The sequence below is a fragment of the Lacerta agilis genome, chromosome 14 (genome assembly GCF_009819535.1).
Source record: "Lacerta agilis isolate rLacAgi1 chromosome 14, rLacAgi1.pri, whole genome shotgun sequence".
Lineage (NCBI taxonomy): Eukaryota > Metazoa > Chordata > Lepidosauria > Squamata > Lacertidae > Lacerta > Lacerta agilis.
The window spans coordinates 27,569,829-27,585,078 of NC_046325.1; the positions used below are offsets into that span (position 1 = coordinate 27,569,829).

The 15,250-nt window shown below is 46.4% G+C and overlaps 1 protein-coding gene across 2 annotated transcripts in view; it reads left to right on the forward strand.

Annotated features, from left to right (window-relative positions):
- The window catches only part of RARA (retinoic acid receptor alpha), a 154,778-nt gene that overhangs the window by 85,192 nt on the left and 54,336 nt on the right, over positions 1-15,250 (forward strand). The window contains exon 1 of one of the 2 annotated variants that reach the window (XM_033170645.1): positions 14,302-14,758. The exons of the other annotated variant lie outside the window; for it this stretch is intronic. Within the exon in view, the coding sequence (XP_033026536.1) occupies positions 14,587-14,758 (172 nt within the window). The 5' untranslated portion in view covers positions 14,302-14,586. Of the gene's footprint in view, positions 1-14,301; positions 14,759-15,250 lie in introns of those variants that run through there. 2 annotated transcript variants of the gene reach the window in all.

Here is a 15,250-nt window from a genome sequence, read left to right on the forward strand (position 1 = left end):
CAATCTGACTGAGGGCGAAGTGCCCCTGAGCACACACAGTGGGCTTCTCTGACTTTTTCTGGGGAATGAAAGGTACAAGCATCCCAACCCCGAGTCTTCTGTTAGCACAATCTGTTGAGAAATACGCCCATCTTTTGCTATTACTTAAATGCGCTAGCTGGAGGCCTCAGACCTGAACAGCACCACCAATGGTCCAGTACACCCAGTTAAAAGCTTCCGGGTCATGTGGCCAGCATCACTAAGCTGCTTCTGGCGAAACCAGAGCAGTGCACGGAAACGCTGTTTACCTTCCCGCTGGAGCGGTACCTATTTATCTACTTACACTTTGACGTGCTTTCGAACTGCTAGGTGGGCAGGAGCTGGGACCGAGCAATGGGAGCTCACCTGTTGTGGGGTCTCAAACCACTGACCTTCCGATCGGCAAGCCCTAGGCTCTGTGGTTTAGACCACAGCGCCACCCACGTACACCCAGTTAAAAGCAATGCCCATTGCATGACTTCCTTGTTCCTTCTTAGCCAACCCAATCAAGGTCTCTTAGCCGCTGAGAGTGTTTTCTCTACGGATGGATTCAGATGACTGGAATTCACTCAGTGGCCTTTAAGAGGTTACCTTCCATGCTTGTATCTCCATGGAAGACTTGCCAGCAGTAACCTGTGACCATGGGTAAAGCCTGCCATTAGGAAGCATCAGGTGACCCTCTGCATACACTGAAAGCACATAATAGGATGGGGCAATTCCTTGCTGACATGTGCGCCCTGCTGTCTGCACATTTCGGCAACTGTGTGAAGGGTCTGTATGGACATAACAACACACACCTGTAGGCAGTGCTGTTTTTTCTAGAAAAAGAGGTGTTGGGAGGAACCCACCATGAATGTTTCCCTTGTTCTATTAGAATGGCAAAGGCACCCAACCTAGAGGTGCCGGAACTGAGTTCCAGCTGAAAAAAAAGACCCCTACGTGTATTATCCCTTGTCACGGGCCCTGCCACACCCTCATGTGCTCTCTCAACCTATGAGGGGTTTCAATGTCTCCTCTTGCCACCCTTTCCCCCCACAGTGGCTCATAAATGCCCCAGTGGCCGGGTCAGGGATTCTAGAGCTTGATGCTGGCCTAATGGGGAGAATATACCCTATTTTTTGCTCCATAAGACATACTTTTTTCCTCCTAAAAGTAAGGGGAAATGTCTGTGCGTCTTATTGAGCGAATGGTGGTCCCTGGAGCTGAATTGCCCAGGGACCAAAAGCAGATCGTGCTTTTTTTTAATTTACAAAGAGAGAAGGGGTGTTGAAAGGAAGCCGTTTATCAGCAAGCGATCGGGAGAGAGATAAGGCTCCCTTTCTGCCCCGCCCCCTTGCCCAGGCCTCCATTGTTGAATTTTCTGCAGAGGAGGCTGTTTGTTTCCCCAGCGACATGTGACTGGCTGATTAGATTGTCTGTCTGAAAACTGTAGAAACGGCTCCCTTTCCTTTCCTAAAGAAGCTGCAGAACTGTGAGTTGAACCCCATAAAAACGGGGGTTTTCCTCTTTGCAAAAGAAGCTGCACCACTTTCAGCTGACCCCCCCCCCAACGAGGCTTTTCCCCCTTTGCAAAAGAAGCCTCACAACTTTGAGCTGATCCTCAAAAAAACAGGGCTTTCCCCTTTGCAAAAGAAGCTGCACAACTGTCAGCTGACCCCCCCCCCCACAAGGCTTTTCCCCTTTGCAAAAGAAGCTGCACAACTTTGAGCTGATCCTCAAAAAAGGGGGCTTTCCCCCTTTCCTCCTCTAAAAACTTGGTGTGTCTTATGGTGCAAAAAATACGGTAGATGTGTGCAATGTCTGCCTTTGTGCTAGACAGGTAATATGAGGCCTCTGGATCGGCCGAGTCTGATGTAAACACTAGAAGCCCGAGCTGCCTCTCTTGCTTGGTCAACAGAACAGCACCTTCTGAGTGATGTACTTCAGACTCCCAACAACCAATCTTGGGGATCCTGGCTCACAGAAAATCCCTTCCGTGACTGGATTCAGGTATAGCCATAGCCTAGAACGGGTGAGCACTAATTGGCTGGAGGCTACAGACTCTTACCTCCCCTATAGGAAGCTGTTAAATTGCTCCTGGTTTCCTTACTCCTCCCTCATGATGTGGGCTTGGGGCACAGATATAATCTTCTCTCGGATCTTAAGGGCTGAAGTTGGTTTGGTACCCTGCTGAAACGTCAGTGTGCAGCAGACCTTTTTTATTTTAACCTAACCTATCCGTTTCCTGGCGTTTATTAGCTGACTGTAAAAACAATTATAATATTCTTCAGTCACACCTGGCGTTGGCTAAGCATGGGTTTGTTTTATTCATTGTGAGTAGGAGACTTTGGTTCTCCTCTAAAAAAAATTAGCTTCAGGAGGCAGCTTTGAAATTGGCAAGATCAAAAAGTGGTCCAGAACACAGTACTCTGTTCATGCTTAGCCCCCACCCACCCATTTTCATATTTATATTGTTTTCCTCAATAATAGGGGGCTCAGTTTATTTTTCACTCCCTATGATGTGACCTATAAATGCTTTTAGAGGGATTAGTGTTATGAGACCCCCAGAGAGCAGGGTTTTTTTTTTGTTTAAAGAAAAAGGAGTCTGAGGCTATTTGAATGTATTAGACAAGGTGTTTTTGAGGGAATGGCGAAGCCCTGACTGATGTGTGTTGTGCTCTCTGCTTTAAATAAACAAGTAGGAATTCTGTACCAAGAATTCAGTTCTGTGATCTCTACATCCTATTTCTAACCATGAATGACTGTTTTTGGAAAGCTTTTTTATTTTATTTTAAATAAATGCATGCAGTTCTTTCTTTTGACTCAGAGCAGATCTGACTCCCAAGTTTGATAGAGACCCTTAGCAAGTTTTCCTCTGGCAGGTGCCCCCCAAGGTGAATGAGCAGTGGTGGCCACCCTCCCTTTCTCTCAGGTAGCATGGAGCCCCCTCCTCTCCCCCGTGCTACTATAGCAAGAGGGCAAATGGTGGTGGTAGTGATTGCTGCTCCTTGGTCAGCAACTGTTGAAGCTGTGTGTGACTGCCCCATGTGGTGGATCATGGAACTCTTAGAGGCAACCTTCTCAGAGGAAAGTCTTCTGGCCTGCTGCACACCCAGACTGGCCATTGGCTCTCCTTGGGCAGAAAGGCTTCCCGTTTCCATTGAGCTTTGCTTGAGCAACATAGTCTTCCTGAGCCTCTGGGATGTTGCTGTATCTCATTGGTCCTGCTTCTTGTTTTTGTCCTCTAGTACCAACTGTGTTGGGGACCCAGGTGGCGCTGTGGGTTAAACCACAGAGTCTAGGGCTAGCTGATCAGAAGGTCGGCGGTTCGAATCCCTGCCACGGGGTGAGCTCCCGTTGCTCGGTCCCAGCTCCTGCCCACCTAGCAGTTCGAAAGCACGTCAAAGTGCAAGTAGATAAATAGGGACCGCTCCAGCGGGAAGGTAAACGGCGTTTCCGTGCGCTGCTCTGGTTCGCCAGAAGCGGCTTAGTCATGCTGGCCACATGACCCGGAAGCTGTCTGCGGACAAACGTCGGCTCCCTCGGCCTATAGAGCGAGATGAGCGCCGCAACCCCAGAGTCGGACACGACTGGACCTGATGGTCAGGGGTCCCTTTACCTTTACCTTTACCAACTGTGTTACCATGTCATCCAACAACGACCTGTGTAGGAATAGGGATATTCTACTCTGGCATCATTTGGACTCCTCACTTGGTGAACATAGCACAGGAGTTATGATGTCGTCCCCACCCCACCCTGCAAAAAAAGAAAAAGAAATTCTTCTTCTTCTTGCATTTCCTGCAACCATAAAGTTGATACTAATACCCACATTGGCTCGGAGATACACATGATATGAAAATGCCTGTCTCCCACCTTTTTCTACTTGGTGTTAAAAATATTCACACATCCTCACAAATAGCGTGAGAGAGGCTCAAAGGTGCCGTTCACTGTCGTGCGCTAAAAGGCCCTTGAAGTACCTTTCCTTAGATCAATGTGAGCCCTTGTGTGGGAGCAGTCCCGCTGTCCCTTCTCATTTGGGAAACTTTTGCAATAGTCGTCCAACTCCATCGTCATAATTTTTCATAATTTCTATAACCCTTTCCGTATATAATTCTTACTTTTGTATTCACCCCGTGCAGTAGGTTAGGCTGAGGGTTCGTTGCTTGTCCATAGGGCTACCCTATGTGGCTTACAATTAAGGTGAGGGTTTGAAGCAGGCTTTTCATGATCCTAAACCCAAGGCTTCCATCTCCTATACAACCAGCCCCCTCAACCCACCTTCTTGAGCAGTGAGTTGGAACCAGCCATTTGTGGGACATGTCTGTCTAGGAGACACAGCTGCAGCAGTGTCACAACCATCTTGCTGACCTGAGTTATATGGATGTTGTGGTGCTGATGCGCGACCACATTGTGCCACTTTCCCCAACCTGAGGGAGACCTGCTGTACATGTGTAGCAGAGTGATGCAGTAGAGGGAACTGCACCACTTTGGCTTGCAGGTGAAGGCTAAAGTGCCATATGATAATTAACTCCCCGCAAGTAGAAAGCTAACACGCCAGGGAGAGTGTTTCTAGCCTAGCCTACTTCCTGCTTTCCTAATTTCATGCTTGCAAGCCTCTGCCAAGTTCAGCTTCCATTGACTGTGCATGCTCAAGCTTCATGCACAGAAGGAAGGAATTTTTTTTTATAAGACTGTTCAGATTCCCACCCACCCCCACCCCGTAGTTGGGCAGGTGGTATGAGACTGCTGGATTGGGCAGTTCTATTGCTTTGTTAGTAGATTAGTACCTTTTGCCTGCTACGGTTCAGATTCCTAGCTTTTGTTCGAGGAACCGACCTTGGTCCCAAGGCGGAAGTCCACATCCTCCAGGCCATTGACCCTTTTCCTAAATACAGTAGACTGGATTCAGAGCAAGTTCGCCATGTTCTAGTTCCATTGAAATCGCCAAGGCTTAAGTCAGTCATGACTCTTGCTCCATGGATTTCAGTGACTGACTTGCTCTTGTTCCAACCTAGTACAGCGGTACCTTGGTTCTCAAACTCCAAAAACCCAGAAGTAAGTGTTCCGGTTTTCGAACTTTTTTTTGGAAGCAGAACATCCAATGAGGCTGTCGGCTATTGTTTCCGGGGCACCTGCACCAATCGGAAGTTGTGCCTTGGTTTTTGAACATTTCGGAAGTCAAATGGACTTCTGGAACTGATTAAGTTTGGCGCTTTTGTTTTTGCTATTTATTTTTTGTTTTTGAGGCTTTTTCGATTAATTTGTTTTTGTGACTGTGTGGAACCCAGTTCAGCTACTGATTGATTGTGTCACTGCAGAAATGGATAAAAGCCCCCCTTAAAAACAATGACTATCATCAGTGCGCAGGTAAGATTTTTTTTTTTTTTAATTTAACTGGTCCATGGGGTCATGAAGAGTCGGACACAACTAAACGACTCAACAACAACAACAACAACAACAACACTGTCTTATTTATTTTATAGTACAGTACATTGAATATTGCTTTCATTTTATGGATTAATGGTCTCGTTAGATAGTAAAATTCTTGTTAAATTGCTGTTTTAGGGGTTGTTTTTAAAAGTCTGGAACGGATTAATTCGTTTTGCGTTACTTTCTTTGGGAAAGCGCCCCTTGGTTTTGGAACGCTTTGGTTTTGGAAAGGACTTCCGGAAAGGATTAAGTTTGAGAACCAAGGTACCACTGTATTCCCTGTCCCCAATCCAAAATCTTACCCTCCGCTTGCTCAGTTAACCAGAGGCAATTGCTACTCAGCTCAGGCAACCAAGTACGCCTCTTGTTGCACTCCTGCCTTAGCTGCCCTGATGACAACTGCAGAAGGGATAGTAATTAGAAGAGAATGCTCTCTACGTGTTTTCGCTTGTGTGTACCTTACCTCCTCGTTTGTCCTCATGCCTGTTTAAAACGAGGGCTGCCAAGAGTAGACACAGTCCAAGACTGAAGCCAAGTCAAGCACTATTCTCCATCCTCTCCTCATTGCTGGTCGGTGTTATGATTACATAATGCGTCTACCAGTGCGTCCCTGGCTGGATGCATGCTGGGAGGGGTGGGGTGGGGACACCCACAATTTCATGTGTCTTCACAGTCTCACACACAGGGGAGGATGCAATTTGCGTGGAAACACGAGCAAAGTGTGCGAGCTGCCTTTGTCTTGCTGGCTCTTGGAGATGGTGCTGGGTGGAAGCACTGGGCTGGGGTGGGGGGTGGGGGAACCGATAGCTGAAATGGACTTCCAAGCGAGGCACTTGGTATTCGTCCTTCCTGGGAAGATGGCTGCGTTGGAAGCCGTAGTTAAGACCCTGAATTCCTACTCATTTCAGTGGGAAAATTAAGCTTGAGCATAGTTCTCTTCCATTGTAAACAAGGGGTCTTAAAAGTGCTTAACTTTGGCTGGACTTTGGCTGTTTTATTAGCAGGGCCAGCCGTTAGTAGGTTTCTCGCGCATTGCTCGTTTTATTTGTTTTCTCTCGTATTTATCTCTTGTCTCATCTTTCTCCTTGTTCCTTCTCCTTTCATATTATCAGCACATACATACACCCCCTCCTCATTTTGGTATGTTCTATTATTTCCCCTCTTCTCACATCTACTTTTCTCTGCTCTTGTTTTGGCTCCTCTCCTCTTCCTCTTCCTTTCTCTTTTTTATTTATGTACACCCCCCCCTTTCTCATACATATTTCTGTGTTGCTCTTTTCTCATGCGTATCTTTGCTCTCCTCCCATATTTAATCCTCTCTCTCTCTCTCTCTCTCTCTCTCTCTCTCTGACTTGTGATCTTTCTCCCCCTCTTTCTTATGCTCTTTTTCTTTCTTTGTCTTTTCCCTCCCTTTCTCTTTCATCGCAGTCTCTTACTAAATGAGTCAAAACAGACATTTGTCATGTTCCCTACAGGAAGTACTGGGGGCTTTTGTTCGAAAAGCTGCTGGCTAAGCAGAGCCTCTGACTTTCTATTATTATTTAAACAGGCCCCACTGAGCTTTTTTCTCTTGAGCGCATGGAGCGCACACATGCACATGCAAACCGCCAATTTCTGGCAGGGTGGGAGGCAGGTTTGAAAACTCAATCTCTGAAAATAAGATTTCAGTCCCCATCAAATTGCGCATCAGACTGTACACATTTTGAAGGACCAGCGAAGGAGCACATATTAGATAGGCTTTATTCATTTATCCTTTTAAAATCTGCACTCCTGGTGCCTGTATAGAATCATAGAATTGTAGAGTTGGGAGGGACCATGAGGGTCATCTAGTCCAATCTCCTGCAATGTAGGAATCTTTTGCTCACTGTGGGGCGAACCCATGACCCTGAGATTGTGTGTCACATGCTCTACCAGCTGAGCTCATTATTGACCTTAGGCTGCATCCACACATTCCTGGTGGGGTATTTCCATTGAGGTTATTTCAGGGTAACACTCTTGCTGTTGCACCGTTCACACATGCTGTAAGTACAGGAATACACACACAGAGAGAGATTGCATTTAGTTAAGTCTTGTAAGGGTAAGAGCTCTCCTTGTCCTCTGATTTTTAGAGAAGGTTTACAAGGCAGGATGGGCCTTACTCTGCGTTCCCATGATGGACGATTAAAGAGAGCAGGTGCATATTCCACTTTAAGCAGAATCCCATGTTAATCGTGTGTGTGTGTGTGTGTGTGTGTAAAAGCCAATTATTCCATGGCTCAATAGAATTTGTGATGGAAATGAACAAATTGAAGTATTTTAATTGTCTACATTAAGAGTTTAAACTAATGACTTTTTTATGACAGCTGAGAACCTTTTTTAATATACTAGTGTAATAGATTTCTAAATCATATTGTAGAATTGCGTATATTATCATTAATTTGATTAATGTAATCAACCTTATTAGTCCCTCCCCCTTTCCCCACTCTCTTTCTCTCATTTTTTCGGTACTGGATTTAAACAGATATTGTGAGCTCCAATTCTGCAAATTTTTTTGTTCTTTAGAATGTCCCCCCCCCCGTTATTTTGAATTTAAAGGGAAGGTTCTTTTGGTGAGGGGGTGGGGATACCCCCCCACCACACACCAAAGAAGACCTTGTGTGCCTGCTCTTCCTTCACCTTACCTTGTGGGGTGGGGTGTTGTTGTTAAAGCATTTATTAAGCAGAAATATCCCACCATCACCCCCTCTGCATTGAACACGGCCTCGGTCCCTCACCTGAAATTAATGTGCTGATTTGGAAGTCCAAGGTCCAGTGGAACCATTCAGACTCCTTTGAGTAGAGATGCATTTGGGGCTCAAAATGCAGGCTTATTTCAGTGTTTCCAGTGCTAAAAAATTGGGTAAGGAGCCCTTTCAAAACATCCATGGGGCAAAAGCCGGAGCTGGGGGGGGCGGGGAGAGGGTTTTGAATGTATTTTATAGTGGGTGGGGGTGATCCCTGACCTTATCACCTTTTTAAGGGTCTTTTTTGAGAAGGGATGACAGGGCTTTCAAAGGCTTGAATTGCTCCCTATTTATTTACCTGTTACTGTTTTACCAGAATGGCATTGTCCTGTCAGAGAGAGAAAATAGCACGGAAGGGCTCTCTCTTCCCAGGCATTTTCTTAACAGTGCTTACCATAAACAGCAGCAACCCCCCCCCCCAAAAAAAACCCGGGTTGTATATCTCATGCAAGCACTTCTCTCTTGAAAGAAGATTGGGGGTTGGGGGAAGAGGGGAATGTGTGGGGGGGGGGAGGAGAGATCTCAAGCCTTGAAGGTTTGATTAGAAAGAGTTTGGGGGGGGGTTGTGTTTGTGTGTGTGTGTTTGCCGCACATTTGTAGGGCTGTTTATAAGTGCTTCCACATTGCATCAAGTAGCTTTTGACAGAAAGCCCTGGGGAGTCTCCTTATCAGTGATGAGGAATGGCTGTTATTTTCTAGCTGTGTTTTTGTTGTTGTTTAAACATCCAACTTGGGTTTCTTTTGAATTTGAAAGTGATAAGAAAGTGTGATCCTCTTCTTTCCAGCCTGCCTCTTGATGCGAATCCCTGAGTTCTTGACAAGATGGCTTAACAGCTGCCCATCATCCTATACTGTATAAACCCAATGCTTAATTTCTAGGGGGAATGTATGCTTTTATCCTTGAAAGCCATTCTCAAATTTAGCAATCCCTCTGTTTCCCTGATTCTATTCTATTGTCTATTCTATTGTCCTGTGAACCTGGGTTGCACCTTGGCATTTAAAATAGGGCTGAGCCTTGTTGAGCATGGCACATATCAAGGCCTGCAGATAGCACTACCCAGAGATATGCAGCCAAACATGTGTGGAACGTTTTAGATATATACATGAACCAAATGGCAGGGACTGGGTCACATGATGACTACCATAATGGTGGACCATTCAGGGTACCATCATGTGACTTAGTCCCTGTCATGTGATTTGGGGAAGGACTGTTTAGTGGGAGAGGCCAACCATAAAATAAATAAATTAAAATGATCAGTGTTTCCCAAACTTTGCTCCCCAGCTGTTTCTGAACTACAGTTCCCACCATCCCTGACCACTGGTCCTGCTAACTAGGGCTGATGGGAGTTGTAGTTCAACAACCATTGGGAGACCCAAGTTTGGGAACCACTGGGCTAGATGATCCTCATGGTCCCATTCAAATCTGCAATTCTATTGCTCTGTAAAAGCAAAACTACAATAGAATAAAAGAGACAAATGTAGGTCTTGTTCCGTTCCCTCCATATGCATGGAAATCTGGAGCGAAGGAGATGAATTCCTGAACACATCTTTAAATATATGCAAGGCAATGCAGGAATCTGTGTGGAAAACATTGGGCTATAATTGGATATGTGATGTTTGGTGGCCTAGATATATACCTCTGAAAACTTTCTATGGGAGGATGCTGCCATTCCAGCTTTTGTTCAGGGCCTGCTGATAACATTTAGCATTGGAAAGGAGTTGCTCTGTGGATCATCTTGGCTAAGAAAACCTGATGGGGAGGGGAAAGTTGTCCAAAACACATGGCTTGTGCTCACTTCCTCCAGGCACCTGGGACTGTTTCGCTTTCTGTGTTTGCTTGAGCGTTCCATACCTCTTCTTGCGTCGTCTGAATTTGTGAAAGATCCTGCCTTGCAAGTAGTAAGCAAAGAAAATTTGTGTTTCAAGGTATTTGGGACATTTCTGAACAGGTGAATATTTGTGCAGAAGCTGAGGAGTAAAGTACTGGGCAGGTAGAAGATGTAATGTATTAACTCCAGAAGGCTTTCTCCTCCTGCTCAGACCACTCTTGTTTGTACAATTCATCTGTGACCCTGGAATGCAAACTTGATATGCATCCTTCTTTTTCTAGAGAAGACTAGATCAGTGCCTAGTTCTCTTGACAAATCTTCTGTCAAAATCCATGCCAATAATACGCAGGGCTGCAAGAACCCTTTGCTGTGAATATCTGAATTCTAAGACAACCTGTCTGAATTTCTCGTATTAAGCATGTTATTATTTTAATTTCTTACTTTGAATAATTTATTTTCCTTAAGCTAGTCGTGGGTGGGAGCAAGGAGCATGCAGGATGAGACTGATGGCTTGTAGAGTTAGAGAAGGTTCCACAAGGGTCATCTAGTCCAACCCCTCCTGCAATGCAGGGATATTTTGTCCAACGTGGGGCTCAAACCCACAACCCTAAGATTACAATTCTCATGCTTTACCAACTGAGCTATTCCATGGTGATGGTGAGCTAGATGCATCAGTGATGTGACTTGGCATCAGGCAGCTTCCTATGTCCCTGAGCTAAGCCACTGTTTTCATCTTTCCCTTGGGGGAAGATTTTCATCTTTCCCTTTGGGGAAGATTTTGGGACTGTCTCAAATGTATTCATTTAAGTTCACACACCCTAGAGAATTTTTGACACACCCCCCCACCCAGTTCCTAGATCAAGGGTCCCCAACTTCTTTGCCCCAGTGGGCATATTTGCTAACTGGAGAACTTACCAAGGGTTACCATCCTACATGCTCCCCCCCCCCCAGCTGCTGAAACCAAGCACACACCACAAACTTTTTCTATGGACTACAGAAGGATGCTTCTTCCAAGCCAGTTTTGGTAGTGGGGAGGGGACCCTGTGGGCTCCAGGGAAGAGCTTGCAGGAGCAAGCCTGTCCTGGAAGTGAAACATCTCAGATCAGAGAAGGGAAACTTTCAGGCCTTCAGTGTGCATGCACGTAAATGCATGTACACAAACACTACGGCGCCTCTAGAACACAGCCTGCTGCCATTTCGCATGCTGCTGCTTTTGGAAGAGTGTGCAACAAGCAGCTGATAACATTCTGGGGACAGTTGCGCTTTTCTGGAACACCACCCCTTTGAAAATCACATGACCAGATTCAAGCTGTCAGTAGGGGAAATTCTTTCTTGGTTGCCCAAACACCAGATTACTGCGAACCGCTTCCCCTCTTGGTAACTGCCTATCAAGATCCCAAATGTTGCTCTGTTCATCTGAGCTGTAGCTGTTCAGTTGGGGGCACAAGCAGATCTGTGAGATTAAACATTTCTAGGAAGCTTTCAAGTTTTAGTTTTGTTTCAGTGGAAAAAAGTCGGTTCATCAATTCCCCAGCCTGATGTCAGAAACCTAGCTATTGGGAAATAATTGAATAGCATACAGCAGGCAGAGGAGGACTTTTGGAAATATGTAATGGTTGTGTGTAGATCTGGCAGCAATTGCTGGTGTGAGAATAGGTGTATACATGAATATTAGTGAAATGTTGCAGGTTTTATGTGCTCGCATACGTTATTGAACATGATGTTGCTCTGTGGAGAGCAAACGTTTTGCTGTCCTCTGCCCCGCAAAGTTGCAAACATGTCTATACAACTCCAAAGCTGCAAGGTGTAGAAACTTGCTACTTCTTTTAATTGAGAAATGTGATTTTCCATAGGGGCTGCTAGAATCTATGCTAGAGGCCACATTCTGCATCCCTGCTCTCTCTCATGCAGACTTAAAAAATTCTTTTCACTAAGTTCTTCTCTTTAGCTTTCCTTTCATTCTGGGAGTTCTCGTTTTTGAAGTCTTGCACATTCTAAAATCAGAACCCAGTGACAATGAAACAGGTGAACTGATGTCGCATAGTGGTCAGAAGCATGCACTGTGAGCTGGAAATTTCCCCGTTTTAATCTCTACTCAGCTCTATATCCACTAGGTGTCCTTAGGCAAAACCAGACTACTATTCTGCATTGTGGGGATAAACATTCTGGTTGTTAGCGAGTCACTGTATGTAAATAGTTTGGAGCACATAAAAACAATTACATGAATCCGTTTTGCAAGTGTATTCCCCCCCCCCTTCTACTCAAACACCAGCCTGGCAAAGAGACCCGTGTGACTCAAAAGCTTGCTGCCTACATTTCAAACCCTAGCTGGCCTACCTAAAGGCATTGTTGTCCTCCCTTATTTTACGTTTCCCACTTTGCAGGGCTCAGAATGGCCACCCAAGGCTTTCTATCCTGTTTCCTTATTCAAAACATTTTCAGCATCGACATTTCTGTAGCACCTCCTGGTTTCTCCAGCGTCTAGTTAGCTGGCAGGTGCTCTGGGGCCAGCTGGGATTTGAACTCGCAGCTTTTGCCAGGTCTGGTGTGTGTGTGTGTGTGTTTGTTTGTTTGTGTGCGTCTTTTATTCGTTTTATTTCTTCCTGCCTTTCTAATGGGTATGTAAGCAGGCTTTTCTTCCCCTGCCTCTCCTCTCTCTCGGGCTGGCCCCTTCTCCACGGCCCCCTGAAAAACCGGGCATCTCCGCCTTCCTTGTTGCTGGTGGGTCTGGCTTTTGGCTGTGCGGTGTGGCGGCGGCGGCATGCCGGTGGCAGCCCTTGGCAGGAGGAAGGAGGAGGAGGAGGAGGAGGGGAGCGCCCCCGTGATGTCACTGGGAAGGAGAAGGCCTGCGAGTGGGTCATTTGGAGGTGAAGCTTTTTTGCAAGGAGAGTTCAGGCGGAGTTCAGCTGCATAACATTACGCAAATGAGGGGCGGCTGGAGGAGCAGCAGAAACCTCCCTTTCGCAGAGGGGTGATGCAGGCAGAAGGGGCCGCCCTGGCCGCTGCCTTGCCACAGCAACCGGCAAAGAGGGGGCTCTCCTCCTGCTTGCCCTCCACTCCAGGGATGGAGAAGGCACACGAGGAGGATGCCGTGGCCGCCGCGCCTTTGTAGCTGGAGACAGCTGCCGGAGAGGCATTTTTCTATGCCTGTCATTTCCCACCCGCTTCCATCCCTCTCCTTCCCCTCCTCCTCCTCCTCCTCCCCCCTTCCTTGATTTCATTCATTCATTTTTCTCTCTCTTTCTCCCCTCCTCCTCCTCCTCCCCTCCCAGCCTGCGCTTTTCCGCAGTTGGCTGGGGCTGCGCAAGACACAGACCGCGGCAGGTAAGGAAAGAGTTAAGCCAGCTGAGAGGCGACTTTTCGTGTCAGGGAAGATTGTGCGCTGCCTTTAATCTATCAGTCCTGTACATCACACACACCACGCGACGTGCGCACACGCACACGGCGCCCCCCCTCTCTTTCTTTCTCTCTCTCTCTTTTTCCCGGGGAGAGAACAGACCAAGCAAGCAGCTGGAGAAAAAATCTCTTCCATCCAAGGAGACTCGAGGGTTCCAGGCCTCTGGCATCTCCCCAGGCATTGAGAACCTGGCAACACATTTGTACAATTCAGTTCTTCTTATTTTTCTTCCCCCTCCACCCTCTTTCCGTGGCGGGGGGGGGGGGGGAGGACAGAGGCGGAATTTAATATATGTATATATAATAAAACTCATGAGCACAGTTTCTGTGCATTGTGTTGAGTCCTCTTGCCAGACAGGAAAAGCTATTGAATCCTAAGCAGGAAGTCTTACTTATTTTTATTTTATTTTACTTGGGTGTTGTTGTTTTTAGTGTATGAGTGTGGAACTTTTTCTACCCTTTTTCTGGAAGGAGTTGCTGCAAAAGAATACTCCCCCCCCCCTTTTCTCCTTTTTCCTCTGGTTAGTTCTGGAGAAGGAGAGAGGGGAGAGAGAGAGAATCATGGAACTGAACGGGAAGAGGATTTGTGACCAAAATGCTCTCTAATACCAGGGAACCGACTTCTTCAACGAATACTGCTTTTTGGAAAGGCTTGGATTTTATTGTTGTCTTTTTTTTGGAAAGTAAATTCCATTTTTTCTTTTCTTTTTTCTTTTCTGTTTTTGGAATTATAAATATGTTTCGGTCTTGAAACGAGAGAAGCATTTCAGACTGCATTGGCCGGCCTGTTTCCCAAGGGATATGTTTGGAATAGAAGATTGAAGACTTGAATATTATCTTTTGGTGTGAGTGTGTGTGTGGTTTTTTTGTGTTGTTTTTTTAAAAAACTTAAAGCAAAAACACTGGTGGCCAACTCAGCCTGTTTGGCGGATTCCCCAGCCGCTTTTGGATTCCCTAAATACCTCCCCACTAGGGATCGAGAGAGAAAGGGAGAGAGAGAGATCAGAAAACAACCAGACAAACCTCCCCTCATCCCTCTGGATTCATCATCATCACCACTGTAGGATTTTGCTCTTTGGTCTTTCGTAAACCAAACTTTTCCTCTTGCTTCCCTCCTTCCCGTTCCCTCACCAGCCCCCAACCCTCTTACCCTCTTCTTCCGCCTGGAGAAGATGTACGAAAGTGTGGATGTAGCTGGTTTAAACAGCAGTCCTAACCCCTTCTTCATGATGGATTTTTACAACCAGAACCGTGCCTGCTTGATCCAGGACAAAGGACCCGGGAATCCCAACAACCCTTACAGCACCCCTGTCCGAAACCAGCATTGGAACAGTTCCAACCACTGTACGTATTACGAGATCTCTCCAGGGCCTGGGGTGACAAACCGCCCCGTCCCCGTCCATTGCCCTTCTTCCCTCCCCCCACCCCCGTTGCCAGCTTTTGATCTTATTAAGAAAGATCAGAAGCTATACAGCGTAGGTAGTGGGTAGCCGGGTAACATGGACTCTATGTCACCTTTGAAATTTGAAAGCCTTGGTTGGTTTGTGGACTGTGTCAACCCCCACCCTGTTGTGATAGAGGATGGGTTGGGTGGGGGGGGCTTTAGGATCAAAAGCTGGGACTGCAGTGTGCGTCTGTAATGTGTATGTGCTTCTGTGCTGCTGCTGTACATTGCATGTTGATATATTTTTAATATGTGTTTTTCGAGGGAGCCAGGTTCTTCTGAGACGTGGGGCTTCCCCTTCTACGTACTCCTTTGAATGCTTTCAGGTTTTCGCCTTTGGGTTTCCGCTTAATCTGTGGGTGTTGGTAAATATAGCTAATTCTCCGTTGGCT